We start from the raw sequence: 23,952 nt of genomic DNA, 5'->3' as shown, positions 1-23,952 counted from the left end.
TAATTACCATATCCAGAAAATCATACCTAATCCAAAGTGACTGAAAGGCTGGTCTTCATGATTCTGTGATTTTTAACAAGCCTCTTCATTGAAGTTAGCATTTAAAAATCATTTTTAGCAACAGCCGTGCCTCAGCTGTGGGACAGCCCTTATTCTGGGGGTTTCGTGTGTGATAGTCACAGATGGACTTTCACCCCCTCCTTTTTTTTCCTTTTTGTTTTTTCCAAGTAGGTCTTGGTATAATTCTTGAGAGGAGAATAAGTAGACCAGAGTTTTTTTGTTACCACTCTGTCAGGAATCTGGAGCAATTAGTCTGAAATAGGTGTATTTTCTTTTTTATTGTTGGGGTAACATTCAGCCCACTATGCTGAGTCCATTCAGCTTTTTGATATGTAGGACCTAAAAATGTAGAAAATGTAGAAGCAGGAAGAAGAAAGACTGGGATATTTACACATTTGTAACCCTCTGAAAGTAGGTATACTACACTGATGACGTCTGTACAGCAGTCCCAGCATTTTAGAATGAAAAAAAGCAAAACCCACACCGTCATTTTCCATGTAAACACTGAGTTTGACATTTAATTTTGCCATTTGTTTTACTGGTTGCTTTGGCAACTAATAAATAGTTTGTGCTAAGTGCTTTAGCAGCCAATCATTCTGTGGAAATGAGGATTGTCTAATCCTTTTGCGAGTGCTTGGTTATTGCTTCATGTCCATAGTGTCTGCTTTTCTTACGCTGTACTTAAGGTAGAAGTGGAAGAATTAAGTTTTCGTCACAAAAGTTTACAGACCATCCAGAAAACCCTGCTCTTTAGTTTCAGACTTACATTCATTTCCAGTCTCTTCCTCTGTGATACTTTCCCTACAAATTTTTACAACTCATTTGAGTACTTTTGAAAGATATTAATACCAGACAAATGTGAGGGATTTACATGTTGTTACCAACCGCTAAATCCATCCAGAACTAGTGTCTGTGTGTTTTTTCCTAATAGACCAAAGCTTCACCAAAATTGCAGAGGACTGTTCTGTCAAACCAAATATAAAGTTATCAGGAAGAGAACGTTCATGCTTGATTTTTAACTTTACCACTTTCTATTGCTTTCTGTGACTTCCTACCAAGCAAGTCTCTTTAATGTCCTAGTTTACTGATGCTTATTTTAACTACCAAGCCATTACTCCCAAGGCATATATTACGAATATATAGAAGAGCCAGAGGACAAGGGACTTTTCTGCTCTGGTTTGGTTTTGGGGTTTTTTTTTGTCTCCAGAGCAGTCACCTGGAATAATTTCTGCAAAAAGTGGGGTTTTTTAAAGGATTGGTTAATGTATTTTGTTGAACCCAAACTTCAGAGTTTCCCTGCAGCTATGCTTTCACAATGGGTATGCCTTCACTGCCAACAGGGATGTCATCCAAGCTCATGCTTTACCCTGCTGATCCAGCTGCAAGAAATTCAACATTTTTGCTGAAGTGTAAGTACCGGTTTTGCACATTCCACTCGCGCAGTGTAACTAACACAAATGCTGACAATTAGCGATTCCATAGAAGTAACACCTGAAATGGAAAGTACCACTTCCATTCAGGAAGCATTTGAAGGAAATACACTCAAGTGTGCTTGCTGTGCATCTGAACTATGTTAAGAGACATGGTTAGTTGATCTTGATAGAGTGGCGCAGCCAAAAGTGCCCCAGGTTTCTGGTGCCCTTGTCTAGTTTGCTGTTGTCCTTGCTAACTATATTAAACTTGCGATCTTGTCTGTACTGTAATTTCATCTTTCACTACGTTATTAACATACTTCCACAGTCCTACTCTTGGAGATACTGGATTGAGTACTACTGGGCAAACTCTGCTAGGACCTGTTTTGTACATTTTGATGCTTCATCTGTGAGTATCAACAGACTACCTTCTGTGTCCACATCACTGAACTGGTCCCTTTCTGGCAATCATAGCAAAAAAAGTAAGCAAGAATTGAATGGTCCAAGAAGATTGAACTAGTTCCTCACACATGCAGTCAGGTTTTTCATAACAGCAAGGGAGACAGAGTGAATGGAGCTGCACCTGCCTAAGCTGCACTGGCCCATTAAGGGATGTTAGTATCCTGAGGTAACAACCCAGCATGATTCACTGTTACACTTAAATTTATGGGAAGAAAAAGTATTGGAACTAGATGATCTCTAAGGTCTCTTCCAACTGAAACCATTCTGTGATTCAGTAATTCTGTAAGTTAACATGCCCATGTGATTGAAAGTTCTCTTTTTCATAATTGTTGTTATTGATAGACATTACAGAAGATTGACATACATGTCAGTGTTTATTTCCTCACTGTAAGCCATGCATTTGGAATTAACCTTTAAATTAATGCAAATTTGAACATAAAGCAAAGACTACATCGAGAGAGATGATACACACTGTGTATCTGTTCCAGGCATTCTTGGCGCTGGTAAATGGTAGCATTTGTAAAAAAAAAAATGGAGCCAAACTTCTTGTTACAGATTTGAGGAGGCTATGAAGAAACATCTTCTAATGGTTGTATTCTGTAGTCCTGTAAACATAAAATAGGTTCTAAAAAATAGAACCTAGAAGTAAAGTGAAGCTAAAGAATACCATGTACTCTGGGTCTCAATCTCTCATTTTTTGTTTGCTTGTTTAAGATTAGGATGGGAGGTTACTTGCGCAAAGCAAATCAGTTGAGTTTGAGGGTGGAAGGAAATGTCCGTATCGTGGCTTTTTTTGATTACTAAATGAAGTTTGGCATTACACTTCTTCAAGCTGTTTTCTGATTATTTAAGGAAAGCAAACCTGTTCATTTACCCTGAAAATCTGCTGAAAGCTGTAATAAAGGATCATTGAGAATCTGAAGGGAATCAAGAAAAAAAGAACAAGCTATAGCTGGAGAAGTGGAAGATAGAAACCAAAGAAGCTGGGAATGATTCGAAGGAAAATGTAAACAGCAGGACGTGCTTTAGGGAAGTAGAAGGCATTTGAGAAAATTGTGGTTCCTTTGGACTGTCAGTGAAAGAAGACTTTAGAGGGGGAAAGGGCAGTGCAGCAAAGCTGGGCAGTTTTTTTGCAGCAGTCTTAATCATGATTTCTACTGAATGTTTTCCTAGACTTAACATACTCTTCTTAAATAAAAAAAAAAAAAAAAAAAAAAAAGAGAATGAGGATTTGGGGAAGATTAAAAATATAAAGTCTAGAATGAAACAGTGAATTGATCTTTTCCTTCCTATGATACTCCTAGAATTAGAAATTTTTGATTGCCAAAGTAAACAGACTAATATTCCATACCAATTATTGTCCTTAAGGTTAAAAAGATAAATAATGAAAATGCACTACACAATAAGGTTTCCAGATTTCTTTTTATGAATGTGCCTGTACCTTTTGCTGTTAGGTAGAGTGGAGGCGGAGATTAGAATAGGACACTAATTACAGCAACAGGGATCGTGTGGCAGAAGTAAAAAAATCCTGCTTATGTTCCCTTTACTCCCAGGGCATGGTATTGGAAAAAGTTCATAGTCCTTTAGAAAAAAAAGAGTACTTCCATTCAGTAACCAAAATCATCTTCCTGACCTCTGCAGCACAATCCTTTGCATACTGTTCCCGAAGAGGGCAGGCAGGCTTCAGTTGGTCTGACCAAAACACATTTTCTTTTTTAATGGGCTTTTGGGAGGCTTGGGGGCGCATGGAGAGGTGCAACCAAAGACTGGTTCTTGTTCTTAGTTTGCTCTCGTCTGAGAAGCAGCCCTAACATATATGTCCCTTGCATATTGTATGCATTGATAGGCTTTAGCTGAATTACAAAGCAATACTCTGAAAATTGAAACTATGCTTTTACAATAGCCGTCATTCTAGATTTAATTTTTTTGCATCATTCTTGATTCTCTGCACAGAATTCTTCTTAAGTTCTTTATTGTGTGTTTTGTAAGTAGGTCTTTCTATTTGAAAGTTTTAATTATCACCCACTGACTTTGGTTACAATGGCAACAGAACAGTAAAACTTTACAGAGAAGATTTAACTAGAGAGTCTGTGGCTTGGAATGTCTTTATTAAATAGTTTTAGAAACAGAGCTGGTAAGTGTCAGTTGTACTTCTTAGCTGCTCACCAAAAAATAGTAAATAGTTGAGGCTGTTTTACCTTCCTGAAAAGTCACTCTGTTTTTAAACATCATATGCAACTCATCTTCAGTTTTTTGTTTGGATGCCTAGTATTGTTTTATCGATAGATTAGATTTTTAGTGGAGAAAAATTGTGAACTGTAGCTCCTTCACCCTGTTGCCTTTTTTTTTTAAATTTTAAAAAAAAAAAAAAAAAGCTCTGGAGACTGTAAATGTTCACATGTCCACTGAAGGATTGCAAAAGTAACATTCATTTATAACATTTGAAGGATTATTCATGGAAAAATTATGCAAAGGAAAAAACAGTGAGTTCCTTTGGGATATGTGTAAACTTTTCCAAATGTTCTTGCTCCAGATCTCTGAACAGCACTCCGCTTACTCTGATGAAGTTGTCTCACGTTCCCCAACACAAACAAATTCTTAATAATGTTTAAATATTTTTATACATTATTTTTGTGCATGTCAGCATAGTCTTGAAAATGATGCTGAGAAATAATGAAAACCAAACTAACCCTTGTTCATGCCAGCTGACTGGAAAATCCTACTAAGAGTGCTTTGTCTCCGTGAACGGCAAAATAACAGAATAGCAATCATGGTAACAGTATGCACTAGGAGTGGAGCCAGGAGAGTAAAGAGGAGAGTTAGCAGTAGCAGATGACTTCACTTACTGGAAAAAAAGGGGCAAAATAACTCGGTCTCAAATGAATTTAAATATTGGAATTTTGTTATCAGCAGTATCAGGCATAGCTTCCCCAGCTAATTGCTCAGCAGTCTGGTATGTCCATAAACATCCCTCGGTCTGTGCAGTTTTCATCAGTATCTCACCAGTTACCCTCTTTGGCATTGTTCTTGGCACATGCGCTTTTGTCTCTTACCCCTTTACAGAAATGAGGTCACCTCCCCTGTGCCCCGTAGCTCACGCTGACACCCTCTGCACCCCAGACCCCTTGCTGAACCGAGTGTGTCCTGCAGCACAGGTCCTGCCTAAGGAGAACTCCCAACTTCTCAGTTCTTCTTCATAGACATTTGGCAGCAGAGCAGGTGTAAGGGTTTTTAAGCTCAGATTCTTTTTACCTTAGCACAGAGTTAACAGAGCCAAACTGTATCTAGTTTCATCTCTTGTCTTGGAAATGAGGAGGATGCAGAACTACACAGAAAATGGCTGCTTCAGCCAGTGACACCAGCACAGCTGATATTTCTGTCTTGGTCTTACCCCACAAAGCACTCTGTTCTCTGTCATCCGGATCTTCACTAAAGGCACCTAACTAGGAATTGGAGTCAGTCCATTACCTCCTTTCACAGGACTGGTGAAAACAATTGTGATTGCCACGTGTAATAGCAAGGTATCCAGGCAGGAACTGTTGGCTTATGTTGTACGGCTCCTGTACCTATTTCCACAGATTCTGTCACCCTTCATACATCTCACCTTAGCCTGGCAGTATTTTAACCTGAAGTCTGATTCTACAATCTTATTTCGGTCTGAGGTAGGCTGTCCTTTTAGACGCATTACATCATTTGTTACAGGGTTTTTTTTTAACAAACTTAAGGAGTGTAGAGTGAAATCTCTCAAAGTACTGTTCTTGTTGGTAGACAACATCTCTTAATTTTTATAGGTTGTGGTAGCAATAATGTTTGAACCTATAAATACTTTAAAATACCTGGAGTCAAATCCAGCTGGCTTTGATTTCGTAATGGCTTGATTGTGTCAGCACAAGACTTGTTATTTTGCTGTTCTTTTGGTGGATAAAGTCGTTTTGGTGCAGTCTCCATGCTTTGTTTCAATGAACATTGTCTTAGAATCAGATTAATCAGTCTTATTGCTTTCAGCTCTGTGACTCTCCACTGTAAGAAATTTAAACCTTTAAACTCTTAATGTATTACAGTTATTTTAACATGTGGCATAGTTTCTGTGTGAAAAAGCACTGGCCCATACTGGTACTCATTTAGGGCTGTACCTTGAGATGGCTGCTCTTTCACAGGCTGTAGTTTCAACAGTTTGTTAAACAAAATGCTTCAGTAGCTCTCAGGGAACTATGAGGTCATCCACTTAAAGGAACTTACTGTAAGTCAGGGTTGAGAACTGGCACAGAAAGAGCGAGCAGAATGACATGACAGGAAGCAACGGAAAACTGAACCAAGCCTGCAGCCAAACGAAGGGACAAGTAGTGACTTAATGCACTGCAAGGTGTGATGGTAACCTCAGAGTGGCCGCCTGAACACTGAAGTTTGTGCTGAGTTCCAGACTAAACTCTTGCTGATATATGCTCATAACTTTCAGGGAAATTCCCTTTCAGCTGCCACTGTCTTCTTACTGGGTCTCAGTTCCAATATATTTTAAAAAGCTTCTTAGCAGGTAGTAAACACCTCACTAGTCCTAAGTATTTTACTGCTTGCAAGTTGAAAAATATCTGATGGAAAGGCAATACAAATAAAACACGTAGAGAGCACCTTTTGTGAACGTAGTTAGTCAGAAGGGCTGGAGGTTTTCAAGTAAAAGAGCTTGTGATCATTTCTGAAACTTCTGGATGCATTTGGTTTGTCTCTGCAGAAATTTTAAGAATTCATAATCAAAACTTGTAGTAAAAGACTTCAGAGAATGTATGTTCTTGCTAGTAATGCAACAGAAAATGTTTTCAGACCTAATGGTGAAGTACAAATTCAAACAGTTTTTAGTCACCACCTGGTTTTGCTCAGATTCATACTTTTTATATTCTTGTGCTTAGACTCCACAGAGTAGAGGAAGATGGACCCTATTGTCTTTAGGGGAAAAGCTTCCGACATCATCTTATAGACCAAATGCAAAATTTTAATTGAAAATGCAGCAGAACATTGTACTGAGCCCTCTTCCGACCTCCCAGGTGTATGGTTCTGGTTACTCTGAATCAAGTCATGATTAAAAGTACATTTTACTGTTATTTAAAAAAAAAAACCTGCATGTGGCCTTTAAGCATAAGATCTTCTTTGAAGCCACATTATGCCAGTGACTTGTGCCAGTGGTGTCACATTTCACAAATTCTCAATTGCATGATGGTAGCGAAGACAGGCAGGCAAAAATGCTGTCCTATATAAGATGGTATATAGCAATGTGGTAGAAAACAGGGTTAGTAACTGTTTTCTCTTTTTGTTCTCCCACTCAGTTGATGATCTGATGAGTGATACGACTGAAGGTTCCTCTAACAAGCTCATTTCCCCTTTTTCTATTGCTAGAAGCAGTTTCCTCTTTCTGCGTGTCTCGAGGCTCCTTTCATTGTTAACAAAACAGCACAATGAACAGTTTGCTCAACTGTTCAGAACACTGTGTGGATGGGATTTTTTTTTTCCCTTCCTGCTAGGGAAAAACCTTTGCAATTTTTCCTAGTCATGACCCAGTTCCTAGTGAAATTCATGAGACTATGGGGAAATAAAAATACACATAATTTGGAATTAACTCCTCTATTTCATACAACTTGTTACAAGTCTATATTGCAGAGGGGGTATTAACAGTAAAGCATCTTTCATCTGCTTGTGTTTTTTGCCTCTAACTAGGACAAGCTCATTACTGGCTGTCCTCTTTTCTTCTTGCGTCTCATGAATCCTCTGTTCAAGGCAGAAGAAACTGATTAATAACTTTGTGCTTGGGGAGAGATAGAGTAGCCTGTATAGCAGGTAGAATCATATCTCAATGTGTAAGGGACCTATAAGGATCATCAAGTCCAACTCCCTGCTCCTCAGAGGACTACCTAAAACTAAATCATATTACTAAGAGCATTTTCCAGATGCTCCTTGTACTCTGACAGGCTTGGTGCTGTGAACACTTCCTTGTGGAGCCTGTTGCAGTCACCAGCCACCCTCTCAGAACCATCTGTTAGAAGCGAACCTTCGTACCCTCTTGTCAAACTGTGCCCTGGAATGCGAGGGTTTTGTTTGTTAGTGTTTTTTTCTGTTTATCACTAGTTTGAGTCCCAGTGCTTTTGTAAGGATTCTGGTGATAGTTGTGTGTGATGTGTCAATCTCTTAATGAGTGGTTTTAGGTTAAAGGCCAGAAGCTGGCAAAGCTAAGGTCGCTAGAGCCTCCAAGAAGTGGTTCCTGTGATACAGGGAGAAGTCTGTTTCGCTGCTGCCTGGGCTTTACCAAGTCTGGAGGTAGATACAGGGCAGATGACACTTTCATGACCACTGTTCCCACTTCTTTCACAAGCACCAGTGTCACAACTAAATGTTTAAAAGTGAAATCTCAACTGTTTATTGTGAAGCCGAGCATAGTCTTGCATTCGCTGTGGATGACAATAGGCCATGTTGTTCTCCACTGTATTGCAAAGTTCAATGCCGGCCTTTTGCAAACAGCATCAAGGAACTGGAAAAAGAACAGCTTGTCCATGTTTTCTGTGAGGCCTCATAAAATCTGTAAAATGAGAGGAGGGATAATTGCAGTTAGACATCTCTAGAGCTCATAGATGATTGAGAAGTAATGCATCTGTCTGGCCATTAGATACATGAAAAGCCCCTGCTTTCTCTTACATGCTCAAGCTGTGAGTCAGTGTGAGCAGACTGTTTACAGTTTATTTACAACACAGAGTTGTGAACAAAATTCAAAACATGTGTGAGCATTCCTGCTCACACCCGAAGTACAAACCGACTTCATGGCTCTGCATGTTACACTTTGGCACATCCAGCTGTTGCAAGGGTGCCAAGACTTTTTGTAGGAGTTCATTGTTAAAAGTATGTGCAAAGCTGTTTTAGAAATTACTTCCAGACAGTTCAAGAATATAGAGATGAATGCGTAACAGAAATGGATGGTATAACCCTAATGCACAAGAAACAGTTTTTCAGAAATTGTGCCTTTTGGTTATCCTAACAATTCCTTTTAATCGGTGGCTAAACACAGAGGCCCGTGACATTTCTGGGTTTTGCATCAGTTCAATGTTAAATGGTCTCTTGTCTTTTAGGTCCGTCTGACGTGTCAGCAATTATGAAATTCAGCAGGAGACCCACATGTCCTGATGCCTCCGTAGCAGCCAGCCTACCTACACCTCCTGTACCAAGGCACAGGAAGAGTCACAGCCTGGGAAACAAGTGGGTACTCCAGGCTGTCTCACGCTGGGCGATTTCGTGCATCACAAAGGTTTAAGATAGCAGCAGAGAGCACTCTGGTGTTTGTCTCTTCCGTTTCTTGTATTGCGAGAGTGCTTCCGACTGCACTGGGTGTTCTCAAGGTTTTCTCCTGACACTTTCTTATTTTTGCTGACACCGTTCTCTGCTAGTGCCAGGCGCTGGCAGTTCTTGAAAGCTGTGTATCCACTTTGGTCTGTCTGTGCCTGGTGTGCGTAACTGATTTTTTTTTTTTTTTCTTTTGCTTTTTAAACATCTTGCTAATGCAACTAAGGAGACTTACTAGCTGCTTGGCACACCGTACTCAGGAAAGCTGTGCCCGTTTGCGCTGTTTTACCCGGGTAATGAGGATTAGAAAACGTTCCTCTGCCATGTGCCCAGCTAAGTGAGCGCACCCGCTCCCCGGTGGGGCCGCAGCACCCACCGCATTGCACAGTTAACGGGTCGGGGAGAAGGCCGCTGGCGGCGCGTTGATGCGCGGGTGCAGCTGGGTGAGGGGCGCCCAGCGCGCGCTGTTGTACCACCGCCCCGGGCGGGCGCGTGCGGAGCGGGGCCGGGGGCGCGGGGAGCGCGGGGAGCGCGGGGAGCGCGGGGAGCGGGGCTGCCGCCTGCCGCCGAGTAACGCGCCGCTGGGGCCGGGGCCGGGGCCGGGCGGGGGCCTGGGGTGACGGCAGGGGGCTGCGTTCTCTCCCGTCCCAGCATGATGTGCCAGCTCAGCGTCGTGGAGAGCAAAAGCGCCACGTTCCCCTCGGAGAAGCCGCGCCACCTCCTGGATGACAGCGTGCTGGAGGCCCACAGCCCGGCCCGCGGCCCCCCGCACCGCGCACCGCTCGCCAACGGCCTCTCCGTAGGTAGGTGGGCGGGCAGCGCGCGCCGGGGCACAGCCGTGGGGGCGGCCGCGCAGGTACCGGCGCCGGGCCCCCGCCGCCTGCCCGGGGGCTGGGGGCTGCGGGCTGGGGGCTGCGGGGGCGCCCCGCGTGGGACGCGGCGTCCGGGGCGCTCGCCGGGGGAAGGAGCGCCGCTGACCCGGGGTGCGTGTCCGGCCGGCTGCCTCCGCACGGGGGACACTGCGGCTTGAACGGTGTCGCTTAGGGGTTGCGAAAACCTCTTGGCTGCGCTCTCCGGGACTTGAAAAGAGAGATGAAATGAACGTGTGCAACAGGACGGCAATTACTTTATGGTATTGTAATTAACAAAATAATTATAATAAAACCAAAGTGATCGAGAATCTGTGTTCTGAGCAGGAGAAGGCACTTTCCGCGCAGCTCAGGCTGTTTCTAGAGTAGGAAATGGACTGTGAAGGTGGCAGAGTGCTTGGCCGGGAAGGGTTTGACACTGAGATGATCTCTGAACTTGTGAAAATACAGGCAGAGCTTGTTGTGTTACGCAGAGCATTAGAAGATCAGTCCTGGGCAAATTAAAACTGAGCTAAAGAGCTGTGCCAGGAAAGGAGGGAGGATTGGTCACAGGCTTGGAGGATAAGTAGGGACTATCGCTGTCAGTACCATCACCTTGGTTGTTACGGCTCCCAGCAGCAGCAGCCGGCTGGCACATCCCCTGTTACAGGTGTGCTTGCGTGCTGAAAACAAACAGTGGTACCACGTCTAATAACTTCAGTCCACTTACAGGTCTTGTGGTAGAAATCTTGTCATCCAAAGTAACTGTATTTTGTGTTCCTGAAGTTGTCAGCTTTTAAAGGAAAAGCAGCATAATGAAAATTAAAGTAACATGTAGATGTCTGGTATTTAAACACAGCGGTGACAATGACTTCGTTCATCAGTCAGATATTATAAATGGGAAGGCTCATGTAAGCCTCTTCCAACTTCAGATTTTACTATGAACTCTAAAGACTTCAACTATGAAACATGATTTGAGTAAGCAATTTCCATGGTACTATATAAAGATCATTCTGATGATCCACATACATTGGCTTTATATTTTCTCTTGGGTGGTTTTCTTACTCCTTCTCTGTACTACTCTTTTTTTTTTTTTTTTTTTTCTAGATAGCAGTGAAAGCTCAGAATTTAGTGAGGAGCTGCCATCAGGGCTTGAAAGGTGAGTTAGTCTTCATGTGCACTCACTGAGCACTTTACAGACTTAGCTAAGAAATTCACAAATTATCCCTAACACAGGTAAGCCTTAAATCAGTAGTTATTTTTATCAAATTACTGATCAGTAGGAAAAAATGGCAAACATTTTGAAACAAAGCAGTGTAAAGTTACTGTGCTTTTTCTTTCTGTGGACCTAAAAAGATTGGGAACTATCTCTGTCATGCTTACCAAACCGTAACTGTTGAAGTCTCAGACTAGAATTTCCCTCATCAGATATTTGCATTCACAAACAGGGGTCGTTTATATGCCACGCTGGGGCCTAACTGGAGGGTACCGATCCGGAATTCTCCTAGGAGTCGAAGCTGTGTCTACAGGTACAGTTCAGGGTCTGCCTTGCTCAGTGTATGGTGCTAAACCTCCATTTAGGTCTCTGCACTTTCCTAGCATAACGCCTTTTGTGTCCAGAAGTATCCTTGTACGGCGGTATCAGCTGGTGGGAGTCTTCCCCTCCTGCTTGTAAAAATTACTGTTCGTGCTAAAGCAGGGGTGTGGCCCATTCAGATGAAACTCAGTTTAGCTATTGATTTAACAAACTATATCTGGTTTTCCACATTGCAGAACACTAGCGCTTCCTTCCGGGTTTTAGGACATTACAGAAGCAGGTTTGTCACAAAGGCCACCTTTGCCTTCTATGGCAAATAATGATACCAGAAGTATACCTTCCTGACCCTTTCTCACAATTTATTTCCAGATTTGCAGGACAGCTACCCATAACGTCTGTTTGTGTCACAGAGCTATAGTGGTAGTGGGAAGTGGAGAAGTATATACAAACCGTAAAGAAAATAGGGCCCTGAAAACAGTATTCTGCAAATACTGAGATTTAGTTGGAGTTTAAATCCAGTCAGTTTTTATTACATATAAATTAGTTTGCTTCAGGTAGTGTAGAAATGTTGATATAATGAGCTAGTAACATCTGATAGCAGCATGAGTTAGAAGTTAGACAGGAACAAAACTACATACATTATAAATAAGTAAAGAAATAAATATTGGAACAGTATTTCAGCTATTATACCTGCTTCTGGAAGATACTCCCTTAACATGTCCACGGTAGATTTGTTTCAAAAGTGTATACAAGCTAGAAATATAAAATGTAAGAAGATAATGTGAAAAACCTATTACATCTACAAAGAAGAATTATTCCTTAAAATACATTTCTTGTGTTAATCCACCATCAAGTAAATCTAATGCTTGTGTTCATTCTTCCTTTTCTGGAATCTTCTACTACTTCTGTCAGAAAACTAGAGTTGGCAACAATACACATTAGCACAGATAAGGCAATTCCATGTAATCCAAGGGGATGCACCTGCCAACTTGGAGTGCTGTTCTTGCACAGGTGGTGTGGCTGTGTATGTCACTTTAACCAGCTTGTGTTTGTATGACACCGTCATACTTGTTCATAGACAGAATAGTGAGTCGTAGATCATACAGATGTCCTTTTCCTTGTATTCATTATTAGACATGATTTAGTTGGCTCTGGGAGATTACATTGGCCTTTACAGGAATATCAGGGCTGTGGTCACGTGGCCATGAAGAGAGCAGATAATTCTAATATATCATTACTTACCAGTCAGTCTTTGGTTGCTATGTTATTAATGGCTGTTTACATTTCAAACTTAGCCTGTATATGGGTTCTTTCAGTTGTAGCACCTTTTCACTGTTGTATGTGGGAAGCTCTATGTTTGTCCTGGGAAAGGAAAAAATATTTTAATTGCTGTGCAGTAAATTATTTGACGTTGTTACAAAGTTTTCTCAACTTCTTTCCATTTAGCCAAGGTAGTTTCTTACATTATTTTTTGATAGCTAAAGTTTATAATAAGATAAAATTACATTTGTGGGAGTTCTTAGTGCCAAAATTTTAAGCTGTCAGTTTCCAGAAATCCAGATCATTTCTGTAATTTAACCAAAATAAAACAGAAAATTGCTTGTTTTCCCTTTGACTTTGAGCCTCAAAATGTGTTGTGTTTTGGTTTATTTTTACATGTCTCAGCCCCTGGAATGGAACCTTTTGTTGATTTGCTATTTTTCAAGGATCCTGGTTCCTATTTGCTGTGCAGGTCTGGAAAAATACATATACATATACATATACAGTCAAGTGTCAGATGATACAAGGGAATGCAGGAAAAATGTATTTGGAGCTAAATTATATTGCTCGCTTCTTGTCCTTATTTTTCTGTTCAAATACAGCAATGTTTTGTCTTTCCAGCCCAACAGGGGCCTGCAGCTGCACATTAGGTAGTTCCACAGGAGTCATTACCATGGAAGGGCCATTAAGAAGAAAAACATTGCTCAAAGAGGGCAAGAAACCTACTGTAAGTGATTCTAATTCTTCCTGTAATTCTAATTCAGTAGTGGCTCTTCTGATTTGGAGGATTAGATCAAACCTGCAGCTTTACACCATGCAAAGCAATATTCCTTGTTATTATCAATTTTAAAATTATTTTCTGTTCAGAGTTTTAACTGTTCTAACAAGTTTGTAACTTTTGTATGTCATTTGATCTACAGCAGTTTTGCTTCTCCCTGCATTTGCAAGTAATGACTCTAGATTGTGACAGCAGAGCAAGAGTAAAGCAGCTCTGTAAATCAGTATGCATTTCTGTGAGGGCAGCAATTTTAGTATTGTGGTGAAATGGGAAGGCTGCAGGGCATCCACCCATAGCATAAAGGTCACAGTAATTCATACTTAACCTAAATTCACAGGTTTCACGTGGTTCCAGTCCTATGCATTTGGTAATTTTTTGTTTTCTGAAGAGTTACTATTTTTTATGTGCAACCCTACTGTTCAGTGCTAAAAGATCTAAGAATTGCAGAGATGTCCTCTCAGTAAATGTTACCGATCAAGCGTGAAGTCTAAGATCTGTCCAGCAGAAGGCAGCACACTATGTTGCTGTGAAGCAATCAGTCCTGATATTTTCATGAGATACACGAGATGGATTGTATTCACAGCCATCCATCCAAATTTAGGTAGCCAGGCTGATTTATACCAGGAGATACTCCTTACCTAACTCTCCCTTGCTTCTGAAATTAACTTCGGTAGCTGTTGGACTTGTTTGTGAATAGATTTTTGAACTGTCAGAGATAAGCAAAGTTTTTCCTAATTTTTTTTCCTTTCTGATTCAGCTCTCCTCATGGACTAGATACTGGGTTATGCTTTCAGGATCAACTCTTCTGTACTTTGGAGCAAAATCTTTAAGAGGCACCGAAAGAAAACATGTAAGCTTTGAATTTATTCTATAAACAAAAATTGTGTATGTGTAAGCAGATCTGGAAGGGTGTTCAAAGTGTGCTTGCTGTTCCAGGCTAAGCCATATGCCTGTACAACTTTTATAATCAAAAGTCGATTCCTACTACAGTCTCAGCTGTGACTGACTTGTCTGTCTCTTCCAGTATAAATCTACACCTGGTAAAAAAGTCTCCATTGTGGGCTGGATGGTGGCACTGCCTGACGACCCTGAGCATCCTGATATTTTCCAGCTAAATAACCCTGACAAAGGTAGATGTTGCAGGATGGACATTGTCTGCATTATATTTCTGTGACAGGAGGTAGATTAATCTCTGTTAATGAGTTTGTAGATTATAGAACTTGCAGCGGCACTCATTTAAAAGACTGAAGAGGAAGATTTTCGATGTAGTATTTTCAAGGGAGGGTACAAATGAACACACTTCTACAATATGTCGTAGTGCTTCTGTGCTGCCTACAGAGGTATTGCTGTATCTTGACGGTTACTGGTAAGTTTTGCAGAAACTGCCGAACCAGTATGAGATTGTGGCATGTCCATGTGTGCACATACCCTGATCTCCAGGTTTCTGAATAGCTTTCTTAAAGTTGGTCCATGTCACTTACACTGAGACCAATTAAAATATTACAAAAATCCTTCAAACATCCCTTGATTAAACTTCAAAAACTTCAAAAGATCAGAAAGCCACCAGAGTTATTTTGCACTTTGAGTAGTTACATGAAGTTTTTTGAGGCTTCCTTCACTTTTCACATTTTCAGCTTTGGTGCTGGACATGCGTTTGCATCTACTGTGCAAAGTGCATCTCTTGGGTGTTGACTAAAATGCACAAAGATTGCAAGAAACAATTTACAAAATAACGGGTCGCAGAGGGAACTTGCAATAGGCCGTTGAAGAAAACTGAGTTCACAAATACCAAAAAATGTTCATATGAAGTTTGGCAGTAACCACAACTCCTAACTGTGGTTAGGAGTAAAAGAAATTCAGGCTGTAGTTTGGCCTCTCTGCCTGCACACCCCTCGTAGTTTCACAGGCCACGTATGTTCCCATACTGCCTTCGCCCAAGGACTGCTGGATAACATGCTTCACATGGTCTCTATTATATGAGCAATGTCCTGTTTGACCATTTGAGGTGCAGATTAACAGCTTACTTCAGGATTTTGGCTTCTGCACAGAAATTAGAATCCCTTGAAACTACATGTCTGTCTGCAAATTTAGAGCTTTTGATTTTATTTTTGCAGGCAATGTTTACAAGTTCCAGACCGGTTCAAGGTTTCATGCAATATTGTGGCATAAGCATTTGGATGATGCATGCAAAAGCAACAAGCCTCAGGTAAGGCTGTGAAACTTAACTTCTACCCACTTTATTATATTTTCCAGAAAATCCTTACTAGAAAAGATAACTCTTTTCAATCTGTGTGCACACATATCCTGTGGGGACAGATGTAACTTCTCATTTTGTACATTGATCAAGCTTTCCAATAGGAGAAATAAAAAATACTTAAAGCTACAGAATTCCCACCAAATCAGGTTTTGTGCAGATTTAGGTTTGGTTCCCTTAACAGCATATAACCTTTGCACTCACTGCCTCAAGTGAGGTAACCCCATCTCTACTTCAGAAGGGGCTTTCTCATGGATAAAGAAAGCAAACATGCTAACATTTCCTCGGATGACTGGAGGAATCTGTAAGTGCCACTGAAGAGTGTCCTATAAAAAAAGTGTCCTTTACATAGCAGTCTCATTCTTCTCTTGAGGAAAAGGTTCATTCTTAAAAGGATTTCCAGAGGTTAAATTAATAGGATGCTCATCCATATAGGACCTAAAACAGGATGCAGCTTGAGAATCTTCTTTACACACACATCCCCCACCCCCCACTGCATACTGATGACATCTTAGAATACTTTGGCTGGGTTTGGTCCATGAATAGGAAAATCATTTGAGTCTTTATCTTTCCTGTCATTTATGGGGTTAGCACTTTTTCACGTCTGTTGGGGACCGATTCCACTCGTCACATTGGATAATAAATTATTAGCCTTTTGTAACCTTGCAGTTTCCCAATGCCATAATAGGCTCAGGAGCATTATGCTGCTGGATAATTGAAATTCTCTTCCAGGTACCTGCTAATCTAATGTCATTCGAATAATTTGCTCTCCTACCTGGTGCGACTTCAAGTGCCAAACTGAAGAAACAAGCTATTGTTCTCTGAGGAGGAAGAGGAGAATGTTTTTTCTGACATGAGCCAGCCACAAATATTTCAGCACTTTCCTACGTAACTTGAAAGTGATTCTGACACAGCTTTTAAAAGCAGAAAGTGAATGTTGTCCTTAGGACCAGATGTAGTCTCATGCCCTGAGTGAAAGCAGAAGGTTAAATGGACAGAAGATTAATACTGACTCCTGCAGGATTCCAGAGCCCTCAGCCTTTTGTGGTCAGAGACTGCCAGGAACTGATGTTTGACCACAAACTGAGCATCATATCTTCTGCCTATTCTTTTTTAAACGGTTCTTTTTACTGTTAAGCTGCTTTGTGTGACTGAAGAATATTTGGCCCATGTTGGGTTTCAGTTCTTTCTAATGCACAGAATGATTGACAGTGTTAACTTGCTGCAAAGTGTCAACTAGAATAGAAAATTGTGGAACAACATTTTTATAATCTAAGTGCACTGAGTTGCTTGGCGAAGTGGCTGCCTCAGATTTTGTATCAAATCTCTGGACAATTCTGCTGTTCACATTTGAGCTATTTGGGAAAAATGTATTTTGGCACAGGACAGTTGGTTTTCTTTTTGCTCAGTTGTTACTCAGGAATGGCCTGACAATGGATTTAAGGCTGTTTAAATTTGTTTTGTGCTAAAGGTCATCTTTCATTCTCTTTACCAGTGGCATAGTTGCTTACAAGTTTGGTTTTTAATTCAGTCTGAATGTTGTTCATCTTAAATCCCCCGGTACATGGAAGCAGGTAATCGGGTATTACGTATCGCGTGCCCTGGCTCCTCAGGGTGATTCTGTATTGTTGTTTCTGTTCTGTCTGCGGGTGACTCGGCTCCACTCAACTCCAGTACATGACACAACTTTATGACATACAGTGCCGGCACATGGTGCTGCTATTGTGAGATGATGGTGGCAATGAGAGCTAGGGAAGACTGTCTGACAGTGGAGCCAGTACAAAGAATCTTCCACACCAGTGTCCAGAAAACAACAACAACAAAAAAGAATGTAACTAAGCCTTCTCCTCTGAAAGAACTCTCTCCACATCCATAGCTGTGTCCCTGCTGTGCCCTAGTGCCCCTGTGGTTGGGGTTTTTTTTCTGTTGCCATGCTAAGTTTGGCACTTTTTCTGTTTGAAACTCTTTTGCCGTAAGGCATCAGTATTCAGAACTCATCCAAAAGCTTCTTCTGAGTTTCCTAAGATTGCACAGAGGATAAATTTGCAAGCCAGCCTTTAGGTGACAAACTATGAGAAAAATGGAAGTCAGTTTAATTGAACAAAGCCTGTATTCGAACAAGCTGCCTGGCATTAGGAGTATTTATTCTGTGGACTTACATGATTTTTTAATTTTTGATACTGAAACTTCTCTTATGACAACAAAAAAAATACTCATATTGTTAAATGTAGGTAATCTGTAACCTTTGTGTTATTTAAAGTGTTCATGTTACAAACCTGAGAATGAAGCCTAATACATACCAGCTTTTCAAGAAAACCGGTTCCTGACAACAAATGCATTTAGATCCTGGGACATGTGAAAGTGTTTGTAAAGTTGAGAAAACTTCTTTGATAGCTCGGGAGTTCTGTGAAAAGAGTGTAATGCAAAATACATTTATACCTTTTTTTCTCCTTTTTTGCTAAGGTAAGACAGCTTTGAACTAGGAAAAATATCAGTATCTGGGAGGGCAGAGCATGCAGTGCCATTAGAGACAATGAATGAAGTAAAATCCTGTCACCAGTAAATTACTTCAGACTGTTAGAATATGATACAATTTGAATTATTCTGTACCTGTGGACTTTTGTGGTTAATTAGGAGATTATTTATGAAGATGCAAGTGTTGCGTGGACTGCCATTTTAATGAATATGCCACCTGTGACCATGCGTATTGTGTGTTATTAGCATTTGAAGGGTTTGAACCACATGCAGAATGGTGACCAAAATGATGACACGCTAAGCGAAACCGAACTGTTGAAGTCAAGAGGTTTTTTTAAAGCTTATTACTTTATTAGCAGCCCTTTCTCCTTAAAAGGGATTCACCTGATCTGTCTTAACTATAAGCTAAAATTGAAACGGAATATTTATTGGCATGAAATGTACATATATTAGAGGCATGTAACTACTTACTCATTTCTCATGTGATGTAGTGGAAGTGAACACTAATGAGGACTCATGACATTTTTTCCAGCATCTTGCAATTGAGATAAAGTAATGGATGTTGTAACAACTTTGGGCTACGTTTAACAAGCCTCCCTCGGAAAGAACAGTAATTGCTGACTGGTTCAGTGGTGACAGAATGAGCCTGTACGTACTCAGAATTTAATGGCTTTTAGAGTTTAAGGGTCTCATATATGTTACTGTATGGACAAGATGTAGAGTGTTCTAGCCTTCAAAAATATACTTTTACTCAAAATTGCAAGCCACAGAGTCTATTGGAGAAGTTACAAAAGGGTCAGTTTTCACTTGCTTGAAAAACGGATTCCCAACTAGAAAGGAAGTGTCTTTGCCAGAAACCATGATGAGCCCCAGAACAATGTGGCATGAATGAAAGGCAGTGTCATTTGTCACTGTCAGAGGATTAATCTGTGCAGAAATTAAACCCTTCAATCCTACTCAATCCTCAACATAGCGAATAATAGTTTTACACAATAGTCAGGTGAACATCTTTTCAGCATAGCACAGTTGTGAAATGGCTGCACTATGTAAAAAAAATCAGAATTACAGCAGTGTAAGAATATTACTAAAATATCTTAAACCAATTTTAAATGAGTTTAAGTATTAAACAGTTTGTAGCTGCTGATTTGGGGTTTCATACTGTCATTTGGTACCATTTGCTTGTCATCTGGTACTTTCAAGGTGAATTGAAAGCTGCTGTTGAAATGCAACATATTGCATATCAGTACTGATTAATACAGCATTTTTACAAAAGTATCACAAACCATACAAGTTCTCATCCATCAAAGAGAATAACTGCAATAGTTGTGTAAAAATAAACATTATCTTGAAAGTACTACTTTCAGAGTTGTGAAGATATAAAATGTATGTAGGCAATTTTATAAATTTATTAATGTGCAATTTTCATGCAATTCAGTGCCAAAATGCATGGTTTTTTCCAAATAGCACTAAAATGAGGCAAAGAAGGTAGTTTTCAAATTGCAACTTATTTGTCACATTATAATGTAAATCAATCTCAACATTTTGGTTTGTTTTGTGTGAAAACTGTTGCACTATTTTTGGCTGTATTTTCCAGCAGTCCACTGCATGCCATTTGTGTAAGGATTCTTTCTATAATTCTTGTGAACTGTCTCACCCATAATAACCCTGGTGTTGGAATCTAGGTTTTTGGCAAAGTATTTTGTTACCTCAGTCTTGTATCGAGTTGCTGTATTTTTCAGTTTGTTACATTGATAATGATTGTTTCACTAATTAAATACTTTAATGTAAAAAAAAAAAAGTTTGTTTACTTCAACAGCAATTGCATTTGGTTGTAAATTTAAAAATGTGCAGAGTATGTATACTGTTAACAATAAAATATTCTGAAAAAGAATAGTAGAGGTATAGAAGGAACATTTTAGCTCAAAGGCAGCAAGCATGTTTTATTTGTGAATGAATGGTAATACAGTTGAACAGACTTTATTGCACAATGTTTAGCCATTTAATAGTATAAATACAACAGAATCCAAATTTCTAACAGAAAATTGAAAAACCTCCAAACCTGCAGTTCTTTCAAGTGGGATTTGGAAAGTCCAAAGAAGTAGAGATGAACCTATCCTATTGTTTTCCTAAGAAATGCAGTTTATTGCTGCCAAACTTGCATGTTGACTTGAGTAACAAGGTGAATTCTTTGCACTTAGAATTAAACTTTATTTACACACTTGGATTCCCAGCTCCACCCACTGAAATCAATAGGAAAAAAACCACTTCATCCACTAATAAAATGATCTGCCCTTCGTTACACAGTATATCAGTGTAGGTGTGTATAATAATATCTTCTGTTATTAAAATCCAAAATTTTCTTTCTGATTTCAGTAATGAAATCAAGGTTCACTGAGAACCTTGAAACACTGAGCACAGCTGACAAGGGATAGCCTAGCAATCAGAGGTCCAGCAGAACTTTCTCTTGGAAACGATCATGGAAATATTGACGGGTGCCCATCATCTTTGATAATTTCTCCTCTTGTATGTATCATTTTTCTCTTGATCTCCATGTGTAAGAAATCTGGAAAGGAAGGCAAGGGACTAGCGTGGATGAATCGAGATGAAGGCAAGAAGGAAGTGCACAGGCAGTGGAAGCAGGGACGAGTATGCTGGGAAGAGTATAGGGATGTTGCCCAGTTGTGTAGTGATGGGGTCAGGAGGCCAAGGCATGGCTGGAGCTGGACTTGGCAGGGGACGCAAAAGAAGCTACACAGGTATGTCAGCCAGAAAAGGAAGGTCAAAGAAAGTGTACCCCTGCAATGAGCGTAACTGCCAAACCTGTAACAGCTGACAGGGAGAAGGCTGAAGTACTCAACAACTCTTCGGTCTCAGTCTTCACTGGCAAGCCCTCTTCCCACACCTCTCGAGTGGGTGGACCTCATGGCAGGGACTGGGGGGGCAAAGGCCTCTCCCACTGTAAGAGGAGTTCAAGACCACCTGAGGAACCTGAACATACGTAAGTTGGGATGTGATGAGGTACAACCCAGAGTCCTGAGGGAGTTGGCTGATGTAGTTGCCAGGCCACTCTTCATGGTATTTGAATAGTCATGGCAATCAGGTGAAGTCCCCAGAGACTGGAAAAAGGGAAACATTGCACCCATTTTAAAAAAGGGTAGAAAGGAGGACCCTGGGAACTAGCGACCTGTCAGCCTCGCCTCTGTGGCTGGGAAGATCATGGAACACGGCCTCCTGGAAGCTATGCTAGGCACATGGAGGACAGGGAGGTGATTTGGGGCAGGCAACACAGCTTCATCAAGAGAAAGTCTTGCCTTACCAACCTAGTGGCCTTCCATGATGGAGCGACTACATCAGTGGACAAGGTCAGAACTTACAGATGTCATCTTACCTGGATTTCTGTAAGGCCTTTGATACTGCCGCACCCCCCCCCCCCCCCAGCACCCTTCTCTCTAAATTGGAGAGGTGGATGTGATAGATGGACTATCCAGTAGATAAGGAATTGGCTGGATGGTCGCAACCAGAGAGTAGTGGTCAATGGCTCGATGTCCAGGTGGAGATCAGTGACGAATGGTGTCCCTCAGGGGTCTGTATTGAGACCAGTACTGTTTAATATCTTCATCAGTGACATACATGGTGGGTTTGAGTGCACCCTCAGCAGATTTGCAGATGGCACCAAGCTGAGTGGTGCAGTTGACATGCCTGAGGGATGGGATGCCATTCAGAGGGACCTGGATGGGGTCAAAAAGCGGGGCCATGTGAGTCTCATGAGGTTCAACAAGGCCAAGTGCAAGGTCCTGTGCCTGGGCTGGGGCAACCCCTGGTATCAAAACAGGTTGGGGGCTGAGGGGACTGAGGGCAGCCTTGCTGGGAAGGACCTGGGGGTTCTGGTGGATGAAAAGCTGGACATGAGCCAGGAAGCCAGCCATATCCTGGGCTGCATCAAAAGAAGCGTGGTGAGTGTGCTGAGGGAGGGAATTCTTCCCCTTTACTCCACACTGGTGAGACCCCACCGGGAGTACTGCGTCCAGCTCTGGAGTCCTCCGTACAAGAAAGGTATGGATGTGTGGGAGCAGGTCCAGTGAAGGGTCACACGGTGATCAGAGGAATGGAATATCTCTCCCTTAAAGAAAGGCTGAGAGAGTCGGCGTTGTTCAGCCTAGAGAAGAGAAGGCTCCAGGAAGACCTTATAGTGGTCTTTCTTATAAGCCCCCTTAAGTATTGAAAGACAGAAACACATTTTAGCAGGGCCTGTAGCGACAGGACAAGGGGCAATGGCTTTAAACTAAAAGAAGGTAGATTCAGAGTAGGCACAAGGAAGAAATTCTTTACAATGAGGGTGGTAAAACACTGGCACAGGGTGCCCAGAGAGGTGGCAGATGCCCCATCCCTGGAAACATTCAAGGCCAGGCTGGACAGGGCTCTGAGCAACCTGATCTAGTTGGAGATGTCCCTGCTCACTGCAGGGGGCTTGGACTAGGTGGCCTTTAAAGGTCCCTTCCAACCCAACCCATTCCATGATTCCCCATTCAAGGTAAATAAGCTCTACAGCATGACTGACAAAGAGGCAGCTTTAATTTCTGCAGAAACAGGATTTAATGAGCAGTTGCCTGAGAGATGCCTAATTGCTTAATGTGAAGGTGAGAGCAAAATAAGTTCATACAAAATAGCTACTTTTGGAGCTGGAAAGGAAAGCACATATCTCTTTCCTGAAATGACCTCCTTTTCCTGTTACCCCCAGAAACAGGAAGACTGCTTCAAGGCTTTTTTTTTATTACTTTGTAGTCTTGGAAATCACTTGGATCTATACAATTTTCCTCCAGGGTCATGTCCAGTGTTTCACTGTAAATATTTTGTAAAAGAAGCATCAATAAGTGCCTCTTCTATCTGCCAAATGGTTCTTTTCGCTGATAGCATCAGTTTAAATGGGAAAATTGATTGAAATTCCTCTCATTCCCATAGGCAATATAATAGAAAATAAACAAAGTGAGCACATTAGGAAGGAAAAGCAACAATCACTGTATTCCAGATTGCTGTTATTATTGTTATAGAGACAAATCGTAGGGGATAAAGGGGACTACTTTCCGCACTGCAGTATTTCACTATTAGTAATATGCTTTTGCGATACAATACCCAAAGATGAGTACTGAAGAGATCATTAAATGCTCATTATGTCCAAACTACCTGTTTTGTAACCTGGGAGAGAAGAACCAAAACGGAATATTTAATAAGTTTGTTCCGACTTTAGATGTCAAGCTGTGCTAGATTTCTAAGTGATGGCACTGGTAAATTGCATCAATTTTTTTCTGAAATCAGTAGAAGTGGTTGTGGTATTTCCATAGCTGTGATCCATTACTATGAACATTTGTTTATCAAATTCTGAAAATATACCAGATCGTTCCTTAGGGGGACCATAAAGAAAAAAGAAAGAAGTCAAAGTTTACATGTTTCAGTAGACCTCAGATGCGAGAGCAAGTCAGATAAGCACATTAGGAAGGATGAAAACACCCATTTTGCGTCAACTAAAACGCAGTTGTGCATAAGAAAGTGCAGCT

At 41.1% G+C, this 23,952-nt stretch overlaps 1 protein-coding gene across 13 annotated transcripts in view; it reads left to right on the top strand.

Annotated features, from left to right (window-relative positions):
* Nucleotides 1–20,291, top strand: part of RALGPS1 (Ral GEF with PH domain and SH3 binding motif 1) — a 120,283-nt gene extending 99,992 nt beyond the window's left edge. For 11 of the 13 annotated variants that reach the window (XM_056352977.1, XM_056352988.1, XM_056352976.1 and 8 more), the window contains 10 exons: nucleotides 1,401–1,469; nucleotides 9,038–9,164; nucleotides 9,900–10,051; nucleotides 11,204–11,255; nucleotides 11,545–11,625; nucleotides 13,515–13,620; nucleotides 14,429–14,521; nucleotides 14,696–14,801; nucleotides 15,786–15,877; nucleotides 16,658–20,291. In XM_056352977.1, coding sequence (XP_056208952.1) covers nucleotides 1,401–1,469; nucleotides 9,038–9,164; nucleotides 9,900–10,051; nucleotides 11,204–11,255; nucleotides 11,545–11,625; nucleotides 13,515–13,620; nucleotides 14,429–14,521; nucleotides 14,696–14,801; nucleotides 15,786–15,877; nucleotides 16,658–16,687 — 908 coding nt within the window. In that variant the 3' untranslated portion in view covers nucleotides 16,688–20,291. Of the gene's footprint in view, nucleotides 1–1,400; nucleotides 1,470–1,800; nucleotides 2,608–9,037; nucleotides 9,165–9,899; nucleotides 10,052–11,203; nucleotides 11,256–11,544; nucleotides 11,626–13,514; nucleotides 13,621–14,428; nucleotides 14,522–14,695; nucleotides 14,802–15,785; nucleotides 15,878–16,657 lie in introns of those variants that run through there. The other 2 variants (XM_056352987.1, XM_056352989.1) reach the window with 2 other exon arrangements.
* Nucleotides 20,292–23,952: the final 3,661 nt, after the last annotated feature.

This window comes from Falco biarmicus, chromosome 9, assembly GCF_023638135.1.
Source record: "Falco biarmicus isolate bFalBia1 chromosome 9, bFalBia1.pri, whole genome shotgun sequence".
Classification (NCBI taxonomy): Eukaryota; Metazoa; Chordata; class Aves; order Falconiformes; family Falconidae; genus Falco; species Falco biarmicus.
This window is presented reverse-complemented; position numbering and strand designations above follow the sequence as displayed.